This window comes from Camelus bactrianus, chromosome 10 (genome assembly GCF_048773025.1).
Source record: "Camelus bactrianus isolate YW-2024 breed Bactrian camel chromosome 10, ASM4877302v1, whole genome shotgun sequence".
NCBI lineage: Eukaryota > Metazoa > Chordata > Mammalia > Artiodactyla > Camelidae > Camelus > Camelus bactrianus.
Window position 1 is genome coordinate 15,069,953 of NC_133548.1, and position 18,011 is coordinate 15,087,963.

The 18,011-nt window shown below is 53.0% G+C and overlaps 2 protein-coding genes and 1 non-coding gene across 4 annotated transcripts in view; all 3 read right to left on the minus strand.

Annotated features, from left to right (window-relative positions):
* Nucleotides 1-5,912, minus strand: part of DGKZ (diacylglycerol kinase zeta) — a 40,621-nt gene extending 34,709 nt beyond the window's left edge. For both annotated transcript variants that reach the window (XM_074372104.1, XM_045524143.2), the window contains exon 1: nt 5,686-5,912. In XM_074372104.1, the coding sequence (XP_074228205.1) occupies nt 5,686-5,897 (212 nt within the window). In that variant the 5' untranslated portion in view covers nt 5,898-5,912. The remainder of the gene's footprint in view (nt 1-5,685) is intronic.
* A 4,166-nt stretch (nt 5,913-10,078) lies between these two features.
* TRNAA-CGC (transfer RNA alanine (anticodon CGC)) lies at nt 10,079-10,151 on the minus strand. Its single transcript has one exon. It is a non-coding gene; the product is annotated as a tRNA-Ala (tRNA).
* Nucleotides 10,152-13,892: 3,741 nt separating this feature from the next.
* Nucleotides 13,893-18,011, minus strand: part of CREB3L1 (cAMP responsive element binding protein 3 like 1) — a 33,558-nt gene continuing 29,439 nt past the window's right edge. The window contains exons 10-12 of the mRNA XM_074372109.1: nt 17,067-17,193; nt 14,302-14,569; nt 13,893-14,119 (exon numbers count right to left, since the gene is read on the minus strand). Of these exons, the coding sequence (XP_074228210.1) occupies nt 14,083-14,119; nt 14,302-14,569; nt 17,067-17,193 (432 nt within the window). The 3' untranslated portion in view covers nt 13,893-14,082. The remainder of the gene's footprint in view (nt 14,120-14,301; nt 14,570-17,066; nt 17,194-18,011) is intronic.

Here is an 18,011-nt window from a genome sequence, read left to right on the forward strand (position 1 = left end):
ATGCACCTGAGCTGGGCTGCAGGTGCCGCTGGCTAATGACAGATGGAAATTTGATTAGGTTCCTTCTGGGTAGTCTCATTAAAATCAGGTGTGGATCTGGAGGAGGGGCTGGGGACCCTTTCCCTCTGTGGGTATAGCACTGGCAGCTCTGCAGTCAAGGGTGGTCCCTCAAACCATGATCTCTCTTGGAAACTGTCCTTTGACACCTCCCAGATCCCCAGGCTGGAGGTGAGAGGAGCCTAGTGGCTCTCCCCTGACTTGAGGTCATCTGGATCTACCCTGGGGATTTTCCTTCAGCCCCGACTTGGCTATAGCACCAAGCTCCAAGGGCAAAATTAGTAGGTGTCCTGCCCTTCAAGCCTCCCACCCCCATCTGTTGGATCATAAGCCCTGATTGCAGAACCACATTTCAGCCTCCACACTCCCTCCCATTACCCCTCCCAGAGATATGTGCACTTAGTATAGAGCCAAAAGAAAAGACTCTTAAGGATGAACGTCCAGAACGTTGGAAGCCTGACAGAGGGCCTCGGAGTGAAACCCATCTGGGTCTGGATCCTGGCTGTACTGGTTACTGGCTGTGGGATCTTAGCAAATTGCTTAACTCCTCTGAGGCTTAGTTTCTCATCTGTAGGATGCAGCCCAGTGGTCCTCAAATCACCAGCTACTCTATGAATCCTGCTTAGTCTTTCTTCTCCAAACATCTATAGGCCAAGAGCACTGCTCAAAGACAGTGGAGCCCAGCAGAAGCTGCATCTGGTCCCAGTGGCTTCCCTACCCACTTTGTGCACCCTTGAAGACAGCTCCTCCCAAGCCTGTGCCAACCCTTGTCCTCAGGACCTGGATACTTGAGGGGCTTCCCTGAATTCTCTGCTCTGCAATTGCACCGACTGAAGCAAAAATGAGACTCCAACGCAGGCTTCCTGATTCCCTTTCAGCAGCAGAGCAGAGAAGAACCTGTTAAAATGCCTTTGCTGGAACTGGTCCCTCCAGCTCCCCTCTAAAAGGCCCAGATGGCTTGTGCCCCCGGTGAGAGGAATGGGGGGCATAAGATGCTGAGAGGGGGCTGTCCCAAGCACCTTGGGCCAAAACAGGGTCAGGTAAGGTCCCTTCACAAGCCTAGCCCCACCTCTGGGCATAGCCATCCATGGCCTTTGACTCACTAGTCAGCAAGAACCTTGGGTCCCTGAGGGGAGGAAGGAGTTCCGGGCTTGGCCTGGGCCTCCACCCTTCCCAAAGGAAGGAAAATGATAGACCCCCAGCTTCCGGCTTCCTCTGGCAGCGGGCCCCCTCCTTCAGCTCCAGCTCAGTTCTCTGCCCCCGGTTTTTGCATTTTTAATTCAGGACAGAATGTGATCTCTTGCAGCTCCTTGCTTTATCCTGTTGCTATTTAAATTACAAATCGGCCCCATCTCCCTGTCACTCTTGGGTTATTTTTAGCTTCTGGTAAATAGCAGCAGGGAGAGTCAGATCAGGTGCCCCTCCCTCAAGGAGCTTTGTACCCACAGTCCCATGCCCACAGCAGGGGGCACCCTCCCCTGCCAGCGGGCACCCCCAGTTGCTTCCCCCAGCCCCTGCTGTGGGGGTGGAGGGGGAAGGGAGAGGACTACAGTCCGGGACACGCACATGTGACCAGCCCTTGACCTTAGTCTTTGTTAAACTCTGCCAGCCCCAGGTCTCACCACCCTTCCATGGCTCAGAGCCAACCTCCTTCCCAGATAACCACCGCCCACCCCCTCCAACCCACAAGGAGGGCCAGCTACAGAGGGCAGAGGATTTTCTAACTTCTGTCTCACCTCTGCTATAAGTCAGGAGCTTTACATCTCTTATCTTCTTCCATCTTCCCAGCTACCCTCTCGTGCAGGTATTACTGTTCCCACTTTCCATAGAGGAAACGGGGTCAGAGGTGAAACTGACTTACCTAGCCAGGAAGGAACAGAGCTGGAACTCGAACCCAGGTCTCTCTGACCCTGAAGACGTAACGCACGTGCATCGCACTGCCTCTCTCAGTGCGATGCATGTGCCACTTTGCCCAATGCCCACCATCGGCTGTCTTTCCCATGTGTTTATCCAATCCCATATGCTGGATCAGGGGTTGGCAAACTGTGGCCAATGGGCCACATCCAGCCTGCTGCCTGATTTTGTATGGCCCTGAGCTGAGAATGGTCTTTACAATTTTAAATGGTCGGAAAAAAGCAAAAGAATAATATTTGTGACAGTGGAAATGATATGAAATTTAAAGTTCAGTGTCTATAAATAAAATTTTACTGGAATCCAGTCATGCTCACTGGTTTCCTTATTGTCTACGGCTGGTTTTGTGCTACGATAGCGGAGCAGAGTGACAGGGACTATGTGACCTGCAAAGCTGAAAATATTTACAGCCTGGCCCTGTACTGAATCATATTTTTGTCAAGGGAAGGACCATATCCTACACTTCCATCTCCTACAGTGCCTGGCCCAGGATCAGAGATCCAGGCACAGATGCCGGTCCTCTTTCAAGGTCCTTCTGAGGTCACAATGGCACTCGGTACAGGGAAGCCCCCTGCCAGTCACACCCCAATAATCCACCACACATTTTACCCTTTCTCTCTTTCCTCCAGCATCTTCACAGGTGAAGCTAGTGGTTTCCAAACCTACTTGACTATCAAAGTTACCTGGGGGAGGTTTTTAAAGTTGAGATGCTCAGGCCCTCCTGATCTCTGTATCAGGATCCCCAGGGATAGGGCTTTAGAAATTATTTGAAAAGAGATCCTCATCAGATCTGGTTTGGGAACCACTGCGCTTAGTTCCAGAGGTCCAGGTTCTGCATCTTCTGACTGGTCCTTTCAGACCAAACTCAATGTCTCTTGCACCCCTGGCTTCTCCCAGGCCGGAGGCTGCCCTCCAATGGTCTCTTGAGCCCAACCCTGGGCAATTAGGACTTCCTTGATTGTATGGGAGTTTTCCTCTTGCCCAGATGCAGACATGAGATGTCCTCCTCTCTCCCTCCCCTACGAGAGTTTCTACTGGCACAAACCTGCCGTCTCTCCATCCACCTATAGCAGCTGCCAGGGCTTCTTCAAGCCCACACTGGGGCTGGAGGGTGAAGGGAACCTATTTCCCAGTAACCCCACATCCCTAAAAGCTTCTACTGTCCTGCTGAAAACCCTCGTCCTCACTTACGTCAGAGGCAGCCAGGCCCCAATCCCGCTTCCGCTCCCATCCCTCGCCCTCAGATTTTTTTGCCCCCGCATTTCTGTCTAAAAGCCTTTTCTCTCTGAAGGGCTTTCAACTGCTTTTCTTAGCAACTCCTCACAGCAGGGTGGGAGGTTTAGCTGTGAGCCAGAGCTGCATGGAACTGTAGCAGGCAGAGGATGTGGAAAGGGCCACCATGAGCCTGGGCTCTTGCCAGCCCCCAGCGGCCTGTACAATGAAGAGTGGCATCAGTCACCAGGCCGCTCAGGGCTGTAGCCACATGGGAGGGCTGAGTCTTTCCACTGGGGTTCCCTAGGCAGCCCAGGGCTCTGTCTCTTTCCCAGGGCTTCCTCCACCCTCTACCTAGATGCTCTGTCCTGCTCTGGTCCTAAGACTGGGCTCCTGGCCTCACCACAGGGTGTGAGGAGGTGCTTTGCTTAATCTGTCCAGGGGTGACAGCTGGAACCAGTCCTGGTGCTGTCTTCTGCAGGCCTCACAGGGTGACCCGGAGGTCTTCTAATGCCTTCACAGCCAGAGAGGAGCCACAGCTTGGTGACCCTGCATCCTTAGTGACTGGAGGCCTCAAGTTTGGGCAGTGGAAGGCCCTCCATTCATGGACCACCCCAGGGGAATCCCAACCCTGGGGGCTGCCTCTGAGTGTATGTGTGTGTGTGTATGTGCGTGTGCACGTGAGCACACCTAGGCAGCATCTTCCATTTCTTGGCCCTTTGGTTAATCCCTGCCCTCATTCCTCTAAGTCTCTGCCCTACTCTGGCTCCCTTTTCAGCTCCAGAAGCTGTTTGTCACTGATCCACAGCTAAGGAAAATCTTGGGTCACTCTCTTAGGTCACTGGTTGAAGAACTGAGGCCCAGAGAGAGCATGACTGTCTAGCTCAAGGACACACAAGTCATTGGCAGAAGTCAGAATACAAGCCAGGTCTCCTGACCCCCAGACTAATATTTCTTCCATTCTATGCCCCATCACACATCAGTCCCTTTACTCTCTCCTCCCGCAAGGGACATTCAGGGGCTCTTCTCTCTGCAGCTAGGGGACAGATGATGCACTCCTCTCAGCACAGTGTTCTAGACGAACTCAATAATGGGGCCCAGTGTACTCCTGATTTCTTGTAGATTCCAGACAGTGAAGGTGGGGCCCACGGGAACCTAACCTCCTGCCCACTTATTCCGAGCATCTCACTTCATAATGGTGGAAAAGATCCTCTTGCCTGCTCTCTCATCTCCCCCCAGGTGATGGAGGCCTAATGGCCTCATAATCATTAAGGCTACTGGGGCCCTTCAAACTCCAAGGGCTGGGGCAGTTTTATGAAACACCTTCCTAGAAGCCCCAGCAGAAACAGGGCAGCCTCAGACATACCCCATGTCCTTGGGGTTATAAATAAACAGATAGGAAACTTGTCCTCTCCAACCAGGCTGCTGGCTTCAAGGACTGCAGGTGCCTCAATGTCCCTGCTGGACGCTCCAATGACAGGCACTCTGGGCCAGGAGCTCCAGAGGGGCACCAAGTCCAGGTTGAGGCTGTGGTCTGGGAGAGGAAGAAGACGGTAAGGGTTTCCCCTGCCCTGCCTCCCCCCTGCCTCCAGTCCCTCCGCAGATCCCTCCTCTGTGTAACTTACCCACCCTTACTTGAGGGGCAGCCCTCCCCCGCCCCACCCCAAATTATAAAAGTGGCCCCTGGGGCCCACTCCGGCTGAGTCCTCCATGGAATCCTCTGGGCACAGGTGGTAGGGCCAGGGAGGCTGGGGTTCTTCCACAGGCAGAAGACATTTAAGAAGAGTCAGATGGGGGGAGGAGTATATAGAGTACATGTTTAGCATGCGTGAGGTCCTTGGTTCAATCCCCAGTACCTCCTTCACAAATAAATAAACCTAATTACCTACCCCCTCCCAATTTTTTTTTAAAAAGGAAGATTCAGGTGGGAGTGAGAGGTTCAGTCTGCCACGGGGATGCCAGTGAGGGTCTGGTTGGGCAGAGGGGTCCAGGAGGGGATTCCTTCCCCATCACTAGGCAGCCGGGTCTCAGCCATGGTGGCAGGGAGCACCATCTCAGTCCCTCCCACAGGCTGGTGCCTAGCACAGGGTCAGCCCACAGGAAAGCTTGAGTATGGCCTATTGAATGACTGGTGGTGGCAGGGGGAGGGGGGTCCTCTCTCTCACCCAGAAGAAGGGCCAGGAACATCTCCTGGCTCTCCCCAGCAGACAGAGGTCTGTAAGGATCATGGCTTGGTTATTTTTCTCCCTTGTGCCTAGTACAGTGCCTGGTATGCAGTTGGCATCAGTAATTCCATGTTGAATGAACAGGGCTTTCACTGTTCATTAGAGAAGGGGTCCCAGAAGTGTGTCCTTTGGACACAGAGAGCCGAGACCCCTTGGTGGTCATTTCTGAATCCCTAGGGCCTAGAGCAGTGACAGGCAAGCTGCAGGTGCTCAATGAATGTTGACTGGAAAGGGAGGTGGTGTCAAGCGCTGAGCTCCCCTCTGCCCGCGTTCATCTTACCTGTAAGACACCTGCTTTCGTAGGTGCATCTGGCTGAACCGCTCCTCCACCGGGGGTCCAGCAGCCATGCCCCGGGGTGCCTCAAGCCAAGGCTGCGAGACCCCAGCCTCCTCCCCGCGCCTGCAGCGCCGCCGCACCACCTCCTCCTCTGCTGCCCGGCCGCCGCCAGCCGCGTCCCCGCGGGGCCCGCCGCCGCCCGGCCCCTCGGCCATCCTGCGGCCGCCCTCTACCGCGGCTCTTGCAGCCTTTCGGGGAGACTTGCTCAAGTTCGGTCTCCCTTCCTCCTGGGCCCGGGGACGCGAGGCAGGGAGGGAGGGAAGCTGCTGCCCGTCCCTCCCGACGCCGGGGCTCAGACGACGGGAGCGGCCAGGTGCCGGGCGCTGCGCCTGGAAAAGGCCGGCTGGGATCTTCCCGCGCCCCGGCGTGGGGTCTTTGATAGGTGCCGGGGTGCCGCGTCGTGAGCTCTGGGGCGCCCCCCGGACGGAGGGAGTGGAACCCGAGCAGAGCCCGAGCCGGGGCGATGAGCGAGCTCCTGCAGCCGCCGCCGCTGCCGCGCACCGGAGTGTCACCTTAGAGACACCCGTCAGCCCAAGGGGTCCGGTGAGGAGGGTGCCGCCCCGCCCAGCCAGCCCGGCTCGGGGCCCCGGAGGAGCGAGTCCGGCCCAGCCGGCGGCGGGCACGAACCCTGCCCCAGGCGCCCGCCAGAGCCCACCCCCGCGCCCCCTCCCAGGCACCCGCCGCTCGGCAGCTGCCAATCACCGCCCTGCCAGTCACTCAGCGGCTGTGATGAACACCCCCTCGTCCCGCGCTTTCCGGCTTCGGCATTCGCCGCCGCTGCGGGCAGGTGGGGGGGCGGGGGCGGGGGCGGTGACACGAGCTGGCTTTAACCCCGTCGGCGCCATGGGAATTTAGAGACGCAATTAGATTTGGGGAAGGGTCACAGGAAGGGGAACATACTCTGGGACGCCTTGAATTTGGGGATGGACCCGACTGCCGTTAACACTGTTTCTAGGCCTAGAGCTCTTCCGAACCCTGCGCAGAGAAGGACCCAGCTGGGGGTGGGTGTGGGTTGGAGAGCTTCCCGACTCTGGAGCCCGGCAGCCTCCTCAAGGCCGGGCTGCCTCCTGTGACCTTCCCCCACTGAGGTTCTTGGTCCAGGGTCGGGAGAGGGGGCAACCAGCTCCGGAAGGAAAGACTAGAGCTTGAGGTCCATCTTCTTACCCTTGGAACTCCTATGGTTCCCCCTTGCATCATCTCTTGTCATTGGGACGTGCATTACCTGAACCTCACATCTGTATGATGATGAGACCCTGGCTAGCTTCTCAGATCTAACACTTCCTATTCACCACCCCAGACTCATCTTTCTAAAGTCGACCTTTGATCATAGCACTTACTCTCCATTTGCAGTATTTAATGGCCCCGCCTTGCCTACCTTGATCTTCCCACATCCTATCCTCCAATTTCATCCATTTCCTTCCACTCATCTGTGCTCCTTATTCTGGTAATTGGCATCAGATCTGTACAGCATTGTTCATCTGAAATCTTCTGTTGCTGTACTTCAAATTCTGAGGATCTGCTAAAATACCTGCTCTTCCAGGAAGTCTTGCTGGATGGCTCCAGCTGAGCCATACTCTCCTTCCTTTCAGACCCCTTTGCCCTCTGCTCCTGGTGTCTAGTCTAGTCTCCCTCATCTTTCCCCACCGACTATGAGCCCAGGAAGGTGGGTGTGACCAGACTCAACAGAGAAAGAGAATGGGTTACAAAGGGGGACAGCTGTACTACTTAGGCTCCTCCAACTATTATGAGCCCTACAGTGGCCATCCTGCTCTGTGCCTTTGCTTAGGTTGTTTCCATGGCTTGGAGTATATCTCCTTCTCTGAAATCCTGTCCATCGAACAAGGCCATTCTCAAGTGCCACATCCCCCATGAACCCCTCCTGGCACTCCACTACAGATGCTCTCTCCCTTTTTCAGCCCCATAACTATTTCCTGGGCCCCTCTCCGGGCATTACCCTTCACCTTCAAACAATAAGTAACATCTCCTTTGATTCTAACCACAACCCTGGGTGGTAGATACTATCATTTCCTCCATGTTACACAGGAGGATGCTGAGATATCATTCAAGTGTGATTGATTTGCTCAAGATGGCTCAGGTGAGGTGAGTGTGTGGTGAGCCAGGATTTCAACCTAGGTCTTTGGGCCCCAGAATTCATACTCTTCTGTCCACTGCACCCCACCTCCATGCAGCCTCCCACACAGTAACAGCCTCACATTTGCCAGTTTCCCTCATTGGTAAACTCCCAAAAGGCAGCTGCCTCAGCTCTGCCTTCCCCCTCCTGGTCCAGCAATCCTATCTTGGATGAATGGAATAGATGAAATTGCATTAAACATCTTGGCCACAGGAGAGCTTCCTCCCTAAAGCCAAGTTCTAAGGAAGCCCAGTTACTGGAGAGGGTAGGGCTGGGCACTTGGGAGCTCCCCCTGCCCCACTTTGCTCTTGGGATTGCCTTTAGGATTGCTAATTTTCCAAACAGCCGGGCCCAGGGTAGCCTCCTATACCAAGAATTATGGTAGTTCTGGCTGGATTTGACATTCCCTCACAGCTGCTTAGCTGCTGGGTTTCCAGGTTGATTTTTTTTGTTCAGCTCTTTCCTGCCGAGCACTCCCCAGTCAATCCTTTTTAAAGTGAAGCTTCTCCCCTCTGTCCTCACACCTCCCCCATGTAGGACCAGCTGCTGATAGCGTTATTTTTTAGCTGTGGCTCTGGCTGCCCTCTTCCCAAGAATCCAAGGGAAAGATGAAAGCTCCCCCTACCACACCAGCCTGACCACCTGTCACAGCCTCTCCCAGCTGAGCTTGCTCCTCTGAACAAGTCCAGCCCATCCGTCTGTGCTCAGAAAATGATAGCTAATGCCTTTTGAGTGTTTACTGCATAACTGACCTTGTGCTAAGAGCTTCATGTGCAAGCTTTCACTTACCCCTCGCAGCACATTTTTGAGGGTGGGTACTATTTTACAGATGAGGACACTGAGGCTTCAAGAGGTTAAGTAATTTTCCAAGGTCACACACAGACGTGCAGCACAGTTGTCAGTGCCCAGGCCCTTAACTGCCACTCTGATGACAAAGAGACTCAGTCTCCTTTGGAGGTTAGTTGCCAGCCTGTCTTCTCCCTCCCAGTGACCCAAGGGGTACCTTTTACCCACATCCGATAGGTACTCTATTTGGCCAGATGGCTCCTGGGGTCATCCACCCTCTGGAATTGGAGGCTTGCCAGGGCCCATCCCAGCGCCAGGCATCGCCCACAGTTGTTCTCCCTGCTGCCAGAGCTTTGGTTTCCAGGTGTAACAAAGGGTTTGTTGTGGCAATCTGAGGAGGATGGCTGGCCCTGTGAAAGCCATCACACGTGTGTGCAGCAAGACAAGCTGCCAGGGCTGACAATAGAGTGCAGAGGCTGCAGCTCCATCACTAGGGATGCCCTGGGGATGCACCCCCTCAGGGGCGATGACACAAGGCCCTGAGGAGGTGGGCTGTCAACCAGTGGCTTGTACAAGGGGATTAACCCTGCCTCCTAAGGTAGGCAGGGAAGACTGCCTGGGATGGACAGGCATAGGGTGGTGACTGCCGACGACCACACTGACCAGCTTGCCAAACCCTGGGATCCACAAAGCCCCAAAGTGCTTGGATCTTGTGCAAGAATAAGAAGCTGGGCTGGAGGGAAGGTGCTGAGGTAAGAGACGGGGAGCTGGAGGGGCAACATGAGCTCTGAAGCCAAACAGACCTGTCTTCAGATACCCACTTTGCTACTTACTAGCTGTATAACCTTGGTCAAATAATTTCACCACTCTGAACGCCAGGTTCTTGATCTGTAAAAATGCTCACCCTTTAGGATTCTTTTGATTCCTAATTGGGACATGTAAATTTCTCAGTCCAATGCCTGGAAGATGGTTACAAGTCAATAATGGAAGGATGCTAGATTCCAAGCCCTTTGATATCAGGAGCCGGGTCTTGTTTGTGCTCCAAGGTCAGCATGGTGCCGTACACAGAAGGGATAGCACAGAAATACCTGTTGAGTGATGAGGCTTTGTCTCTGATTCCTCTGAATGACTATTTCAAACTTTTCCCCTTTCCCCCAATTCAACTCCCACATCAACGCTCCCCGTTGCCCCATTCCCAAACTTCACAGCCATGGAGGGACCCCCCTCAGTTTGGATCTCTCCACCTGCTCCCTGGAGCCCTTCCCCACCTGTCTCATCCATCGTCTTCCCTCTCTGTTGGTTCTTTGTCTTTTAGGAATAACCATGGTCAACTCTCTCCCATCTAGAAGGGCAGCCCCAGACTGTTGTTTTTAATTTTTTTTGGGTGGGGGAAGTAAGTTAGGTTTATTTATTTTTTAATGGAGGTACTGGGGATTGAACCCAGAACTTTGTGCATGCGAAGCATGCACTCTACCACTGAGCTATACCCTCCCCCAGCCCCAGACTGTTCCTAATCTCACCTGCATCCTGCCTCTAGTTGCCATCCTCTGTGACAAGTGTTTACCTATATTCCCCACGGGCTCAAGTCTTTACATCCATTCCACCTGTTCCCACTTCCACCCAGATCTCACTTCTGCCTCAGTTCTCCCCAACACAGCTCTAGCCATGGTCACTGGTGACCTCCTCATGGTCAAAGCAAATGGACACATTGTCTTATCTTTTCCAACCTCTCAGATGGCGTCTGATACTTGTGAGCAGGGCTCCTGGAACCTCTCTCTTCCATCAGTTTCTGGGGCACTCACCTCTCCTGTTTATTTCCTCTCTCCAACCATTCCTTTGCATTCCTCTTCCTCCGCTGTCTCTTAATGGCCCTCTTCCCTGGAGTTCTGTCTGCATCTCTCTTCCCTTTATGCAGACCCAAGACTTTATTTAACATACCGCTTGGATGCTGACAATTTCCTAATCTCCGCCTGGGATGCCTTTCTGCCAAGCCCTAGACTTGCATGCTAATGTGAACATTCTACAGGCAACTCAAATGCAACATGTGCTAAAATGAATTCTTTTTCTCTCTAAACCTGCTCTTCCTCCTGCATTCCCTGTCTCAGTGAACCATCTCATCCGCCACCGTGGCCTCCAAGACAGACACCCAAATGTCATGCCAGGATCCGCCTTCGCTCTTGCACTCCACAGCCAATTTGATGTCAAAGCCTGTGGATAATTCCTTCTAATTAGCTCTGGAATCTGTGTCATCTTCACTATACCCCCTGCAGAGCCCCAGGGCAAGCAAATCTGATTATCTCACTCTCCCGGCTTAAAAATTTCACTGGCTCTCCATCATCTTCACAATAAAATGTTCTTTCTTTAGATTCTGCAAGGGCCTTCCTTTCCATCAGGGCCAGGACGAGGGTGAAGCAAGCTGGGTTCCTAAGGTGCCAAGTTTAAAGAAGTACTCATTCTCAGGGTCGTACCAGTGCCTCCTTAAATTTGGCACCCTAACCACCCCCTTGCCTCACCTCAGTCCTGGCCCTGCTTTTTGTGGCTCCATGTCTGCACTTGACATTTTCCTCAAACACTCTAACCCCTTCTGTACCTGGCCAAGTCCTACCCATCCTTTAAGACTCAGTAAAGGGCCACCTCCTCCCAGTTGCCTTCCCTGACCCACGAAATCTGAATTACATGACACTCTTTTGCATCCTCTTAGCATCCTGTACACCCCTCCATCACACTGATGACTGGTTACTCCCCAGCCTCCTCCACCAGCCTGGGGGCAAGTGTTGAAGGCAGTTTGTTGAATGACTAATCAAGGGACTGGATGAATCAATCAGGAAAGGGGGCATGCTAAAAGTTATTATTAACAATAGTAGCTTCAGCTGAGCCCAGGCTTTAATGGCGTTGTATAAAGTCCTGCGTATTCTAGTAGTTAAAACTGATGCCAGCGGCAGACAAAGGTTCCCCATCAAGTGGTCAAGATGAGGCTGTGGGAGGAAGGGGGATGGAATGGGGCTTGTGAGGTTCCATAGTTCTGCCTGGTCTTGTCCAGCGTTCCTTCTGGTGGCCAGCTGGTGTAGGCATCATCCTACCACCTTGGCCCTGCTTCATACTATGAAAGAATCATGCCTGCATGATAAAGTTCACATGCCTTAGGCCTTACCTAAGGCCTTTCTGGATCTGGCGCCTGATCACCATCCAGCCTCAGTTCTCAGTATCCCTGCTGTCTACCTTCCAGCTGTTCTGAACTATTTGAGTTTCCTTGACGTTTTCCTGCTCTTTCTCACCTTTGAGACCTTTGCCCAGGCTGTTCCCTTTCTGGAATGTCCATTTCTCTCTCCTGCCTACTTCCAACAGTCCTTCACATCACCTCCTCCAGGAAGCCCTTGCTGCTTGTCTGGGTGAGGCACCCTCCTCTGTGCAATAATAGCATCCCTAGCTTGGTCCTTAGCTCACTGTATTGATCCTGCCTCTAAATGCACAGCTAATCTTTCTCAGATTTACTATGTGTTGGGCCCTGCTCTAAACACTTTGTATGATTTACCTCATGGAATCCCTACAACAGCCTCATGCGTGGAGTGTTAATTATATTCCCATTTTACAAATGGAAAAGTGGAGGCTCAGAGAGATTCAAGTTACATAGTATCTTACTTTCCTATGTTGCATAACAAATTACCACAAACACAGGTGGCTTAAAACAATAAGTAAGCCTAATTACCTCTGACCCAAAATAAATAAAAAATAAAAATAAATTAAAACAAACAAATAAACAACAACAAAAAAAAAACCACTTGTATGAGCTCAGTGTCCATGGCTCAGAGTCTGGGCACAGCTTAGCTGGGTCCTGTGCTCAGGCGGTCACCAGGCAGCATCCAGGTACTGGCTGGGCTCGGGTCTCGTCTGGAGGTAGGATCCTCTTCCAAGCTATTCCAGTTGTTGGCAGAATTCAGTGCCTTGCCACCACAGCATGAGGCCCTCAGCTCCTAGAGGCCACCCTCTCCATGTGGTACACAACATGACTGTTTGCTTCTTCAGGGCCAGCAGGAGACTTTCTCTTCAGCAAGGGCTCAGTCCTTCTTTTAATGGCTTTCATCTGATTACATCAGGCCCACCCAGGATAATCTCCCATTTAATCAACTCAGAATCAGCTGACTGGGGACCTTAATGACATCTGCAAAAATCTCCTCACTTTTTTCCATAGAAGGTCATCTAATTATGGGAGTGACATCCCCTCAAACTTATAGGTCTCCTCCCTACCCTAGGGGAAGAGATTAAACAGGGCGTGTACACCAGGGGGCAGCATCCTTGAGGCCATATTAGAATTCTGCCCAACACACACAGCTAGCAAGTGGCAGCTCCCATAATCAAAGCAGATCTTCTTACTTTGAAGTCTGTGCCTTTAATCCAGCTGAGGAAAAGGATACAAGAACTAAGAAACTGGCAGGTCTTAGGAGGACCAACCCAGGTTCTGGGTGTAAAGTGTCTGCCTGGCCCACACTACTCAGCAGCAGTAGGTACTTGGAGGAGACTCGGGGTAGGGGCATTGCAGCAGAATTCTTTGACAATGTAGTTTGAATTCTGCACCTGGCTGGAAGAGGGAACCCAATACAAATGCTTTCTCAAACCCCTCACCCCCAATCACCCCCAATCAGAGTATAAAATAAACATACCCTTCCTGCTCTATCCCTCAGTCCTATCCCTGCCACCCCAGCCACAAAGAGAGGCACACAGTCAGGAATTGATGCTGCATCTTTTTTTTTTTTTTACTTTTGCCTTCTTAAAGCATGTGCTGAGCTGATGGGGGAAGCAGTTTGGCAATTTAAAAGGCCCAGCGGCTTGGGCAGCGGCAGGGGAAGGCCAGGTGAGGGAGGAGACCCTCTTTCCTGGGCCAGGGAACAGCAAAGCCCGCACTAACTTCATAAAATATAAAACAAGGGAGGGGTGAAAGGGGGAGGAAGACTTGTAAAATACAATATCTTAGGGATTGGCAATAATAAAAAATAAGGTTCATTATTTACAAACAATTTCTGTTCTTGGTCTCTGTACAGTGGAGGGGAGAGGAGGTGTATGTGTGTGTGTTGGTCTGTTGACGTGTCTGTGTGTGTGTGGCGGGTGGGGCAGGGAGGCAGTGGTCCTGTTGGTCATTATGAAGGAGAGGGGTATCCCACTGAGTGGTTTATCTGAGAAGGACGGATGGTTTTGGGCGGGAGGGGTGAGAACAGAGTGGTTGGCCCAAGGGAACAGTCCAAATGTGGGGTTGGGGGAGAGGCCCCAGTCAAGATCTGGGGCAAAGACTGGCTGGGGAGAAGTGGAACCCTTTCTCCTGGGATGGGACCCCAGGGAGCAGGGGTATGAGCCGGATCCGGGTTGGTGAGCAAGACGACCCCCTTCCGGGGGCCAGAGGGTATGTCCTGGGTCCTGGGTCTTGGCACGGCCTAGGAGAGTTTGATGGTGGTGTTGGGGCCCAGATCCCTGGAGAGAGAAGATAAGTCAGGGGTGATGTGGCCCAGGGAGCCCCTCCCACCCCTCTGCAAGCTGGATCTGGACATGGGAGGGATGGGGCCTTGGCAGAGTGTGGCTGACTTGGCGATCAGGGGCAGGCAGAGAGCAGGTGGAGCCTGGGACCCCAGGAAGGGAAGGGGCCACCCACCCACCTCTCGTGGAACCACTCCTTAGGGTGGGAGAAGTCAGGACTGGTGTTGTTTCCACCGACGTCCTTTGGCCAGGCCTCACTCAGGTACTTGCTGGTCTCGTGGGTGCTGTCCAGGTGGTCGTGCTGCAGGTGGTCCTGGGGTCGCTGCTCTGCCGACCCCCCAGGCTTGATCTCCCAGCCATCCGGGGGCTCCACGGGCAGCAGGGCGCTGGGGCCGTCCTCCCACGAGCCTGCGCTCTCGTCATAGAACAGGAGGCTTCGGGAGGGCACTGGAGAGGGAGCTTGGGGTGAGCCATGGTGCCAAGAGGCTCCCTATCCGCACAGATCACATTCAGGGCTTGATAGTTAAGGACACGGACCAGGATCTCACAGGCCTGGATCTGAATCCTGGCTCTAACAACTCCGAGCTGTGTGACTTCAGGCAAGTCATGACTTTGGTCTTACCTTTCTGAGCCTCAGTTTGCTCATCTGTAAAACAGGGATACTAGGGCCAACCTCAAGTTGATGTGAGGTTTAACTGAGATAATAGAGGGGAAGTGATGGAAACTGCACTCAGAGGAAGTTAGCTCTTCCTAAGCAGAAGGTAACACAGGGTACTGCACTGGGGATCTGAAAGCTGGTTTTTTGGGTTTTTTTTAAACCACATTTTTTTTCCTTTAGGGGAGACACTGGGGATTGAACCCAGGACGGTGTGCACGCCAAGCATGCACTCTACCACTGAGCTGTACAACCCCACCAACAGAGCTGGGTTCTGATCCTGCTCTACCGCTCACTTCCTATGAGACCTTGAATAAACCTTCTCCCCATTCTAGGCCCTAGTTTGCCCTTCAGGGAAATGAACAAAAAAACAAACAAAAAACCCCATATTTGTTGGAAACCTACTATATGCCAGGCATTTGTAGGCATCCTTTAACCTAATAATCAAATCATTAACATCTCACAGAAACTCTTAGAATGAGATATTTTTAAAAAAAAATTTTTTTATCTTGGGGAAGGAGGTAATTAGATTTATCTACTTATTTATTACTTTTGGTGGAGATGCTGGGGATCGAACCCACAACCTGGTGCATGCTAGGCATGCACTCTACCACAGAGCTATCCCCTCCCCTCAGAATGAGATATTTTTAGCTCCATTTCACAGAACAGGTAATTGAGGCTCCAGGTGGTCCCAGGCGAGTCCTCACTGAAGGTGAGAGGCAAACCCAGGTCTGCCTGGCTCCAGGAACACCACCACCCTTTCCACTCTCAGGGCTCTGACCTCACAGTCTAAGCCAGAGGATCCCCCTGGAGCGGTGCAGTGCCCCAGCTCTGTAAGCCAGCCTGCTCTAAACATCATTTCCTCCTGCAGATATGTCCTCCTCTTGCCCTGCCCAGATGCTGGGCCTGAAACCCCTGCGATCACCCCCTCCCCCCCAGTGGCTCATTCATTCCCTCACTCCTCTGACTGGTTTTGGCCATCAACACTCCTCCGCTCCCCCATCCCCAGCCTCCTGATTTCCACTCCTCCTTTGCCAAGGTTCCCTCTACCTCCAAACACACCTAGCTCCCTCTGGCCTTGGAAAAATGGACACGTGACTCTCAGGACCTTACATCCCTGCTGTCTGCCTCCCTCGGCAACTGTCCTGTTCTCTCCTTCTCAGGCTGTTCTTTTCCAGGGAGTGGTTTTCACTCCCACCTCTGCTTCCTCTTCCCCTAACCCTCCCCATGCCTCTTCCTCCCCTCAAGGTCTATCTCATCCTCCCTGCAGTATCCCTCCTTCTTGAAATGCCCTTCTCCCCAGCTCCTCTCTCTCTGACCTCCCATCTGTTTCCTATTCCTCCTGCTCTGCCAGATAACTCACTCCTGGTAAATGATGAAGGACCGTCAGGAAGTTCCTCTGTAGGTCTATCTGAAGTATCTTCTGCCTCTGGAAATCCATACTATTCTTTGCTGTGCCCTATATTTGCATGTTGTATCTTTTCTCTCCTCTTCTGAGCTCATCGAAAAGGGAGTGAGTGTGCTCATTTAGTCAGCACCTGCTGTGTACCAGGTGCCATGCTGAGTGTACATGCCCCATGTCATTCGGTCTTCGCAGCAAACATGCTCAGTAAGGGTAGAACTTGGAATTCCCATTTTTGAGATAAAGAAATCAAAGCTTAGCATGCTTAAGACACGTGCCCGAGGTCACACAGAGACTGGCAGCAGCAGGTATGGCTGACTCTGAAGCTCCATGCTCTTAACCCTTGTACTGCACACCCTCCATGGGATGATAAATATCATCCCATACCACCACTACTCCTCCTCTGCCCATGATAGACATTACCAGTGGATCCTGGCACTCCTTCCTATTGATCCTGAGTGGTACCTCAGAGTCCTTCAGGCAGGCACCACCATCTTACTAAAAATGGCCCTGGAGCTGAAACTCGTTTGCTATCCCAGTTGTGAAATACTGATGGTCCTTAGCAGATGACCCATACCAACTGGCACCATAGTACATGGGGGCTAGTGTGGGAACATTCCTGTTATTCCCTAAAACTACCCTCCTCATACCCAGCCCAAGCCACTCCTGGGTGAGCTGGGAATCAGGGGCTCTGCATTGTAGTCCCAATCCGATAGCTAACATTGAACAAATCATAGACCCTTTGGGGGCCCCAGTTTCCCCATCTGCAAAATGGGGAGGTAGAATGAGACAATGCCAATCCCACACTTGGTTCTTCTCTTGTGTCTGGCTTCTGCCCAGAGCTGGGGGCTGGTGGGGGAGAGGGCAGCCTGGCTCAGGGCACTCACTCTGACTGGCCGCGTAGACGCTGTCAGTGGCCATGGGGTCTTCCTTCACAGTCTGGGAGCCGGAGGAGAACTCAGGGAGGCAGGGCACAAGGGAGCCCAGCACCAGAACAAAGCATAAGGCTGCCACCTGGTAGTGGAGGGAGAGTGGGGTCAGATCTGGGTGGGGAGGGGCTGCAACCCTGGCCACCCCTAGTCTTCCTCCCCCTAAACCAATGGCATAGGGCAAAACACTGGTATTTTTCCAGGAAAGCGGTTCCAGAGCCAACCATCTCCTACATATGGGGTCTCCCCTGTCTCTGGAGAAGGTGGAGGCTGTCAGGCCATCTTGGCCCATTGTAGGGGAGCTGCACAGGCAGTTCTAGAAGAGGGGGGATTGGCCAGTGTGGTTGTCACCTATACGGTGGAGGAATCCAGAAAGGAAGAAAGGGGTAGGGGTGGGTGGGGGTTGAGGCTGGGGCAAGGGAGGGGGGCATATCTTCACGCCAGATTCTCAGCAGTATTCCCAGGAAGACTGGCCAGCAGGAGGAGCTAAGAGTCACAAAATCCAAACTAACCCCTGCCTCTATGGTGGCTCTGCCTCCTGACAGCTCAAGGATCTGAGGGCCTGGGGAGTCATTAGTTAGGAGGCAACATGCTGTACTGCTCCAGGAAATGTGGAAGAGGGACTAGCAGAGGCCTGAGTCACACCCTGGGCACTCTCTGGGTTTCTAGGGATTTGCTCAGTCTTCTCCTCACCATCCATTCCAGAAAGAACCAGGTCCATACTTTCCCATATCCTCCCAAGCCCATCAGACCACTGGGCCCTTGGAAGCCGCCTCCTCGTGGGACTTGCCCTGCCATCCCCAGGCTGGGCTCACCTGAGTCACTACACATCCACACCATGTTGAACTGGTCAGGGAAAGTCATGTTCCGGAAGGCTCCATGGGCTTGGTGAAAGAGTCTGGG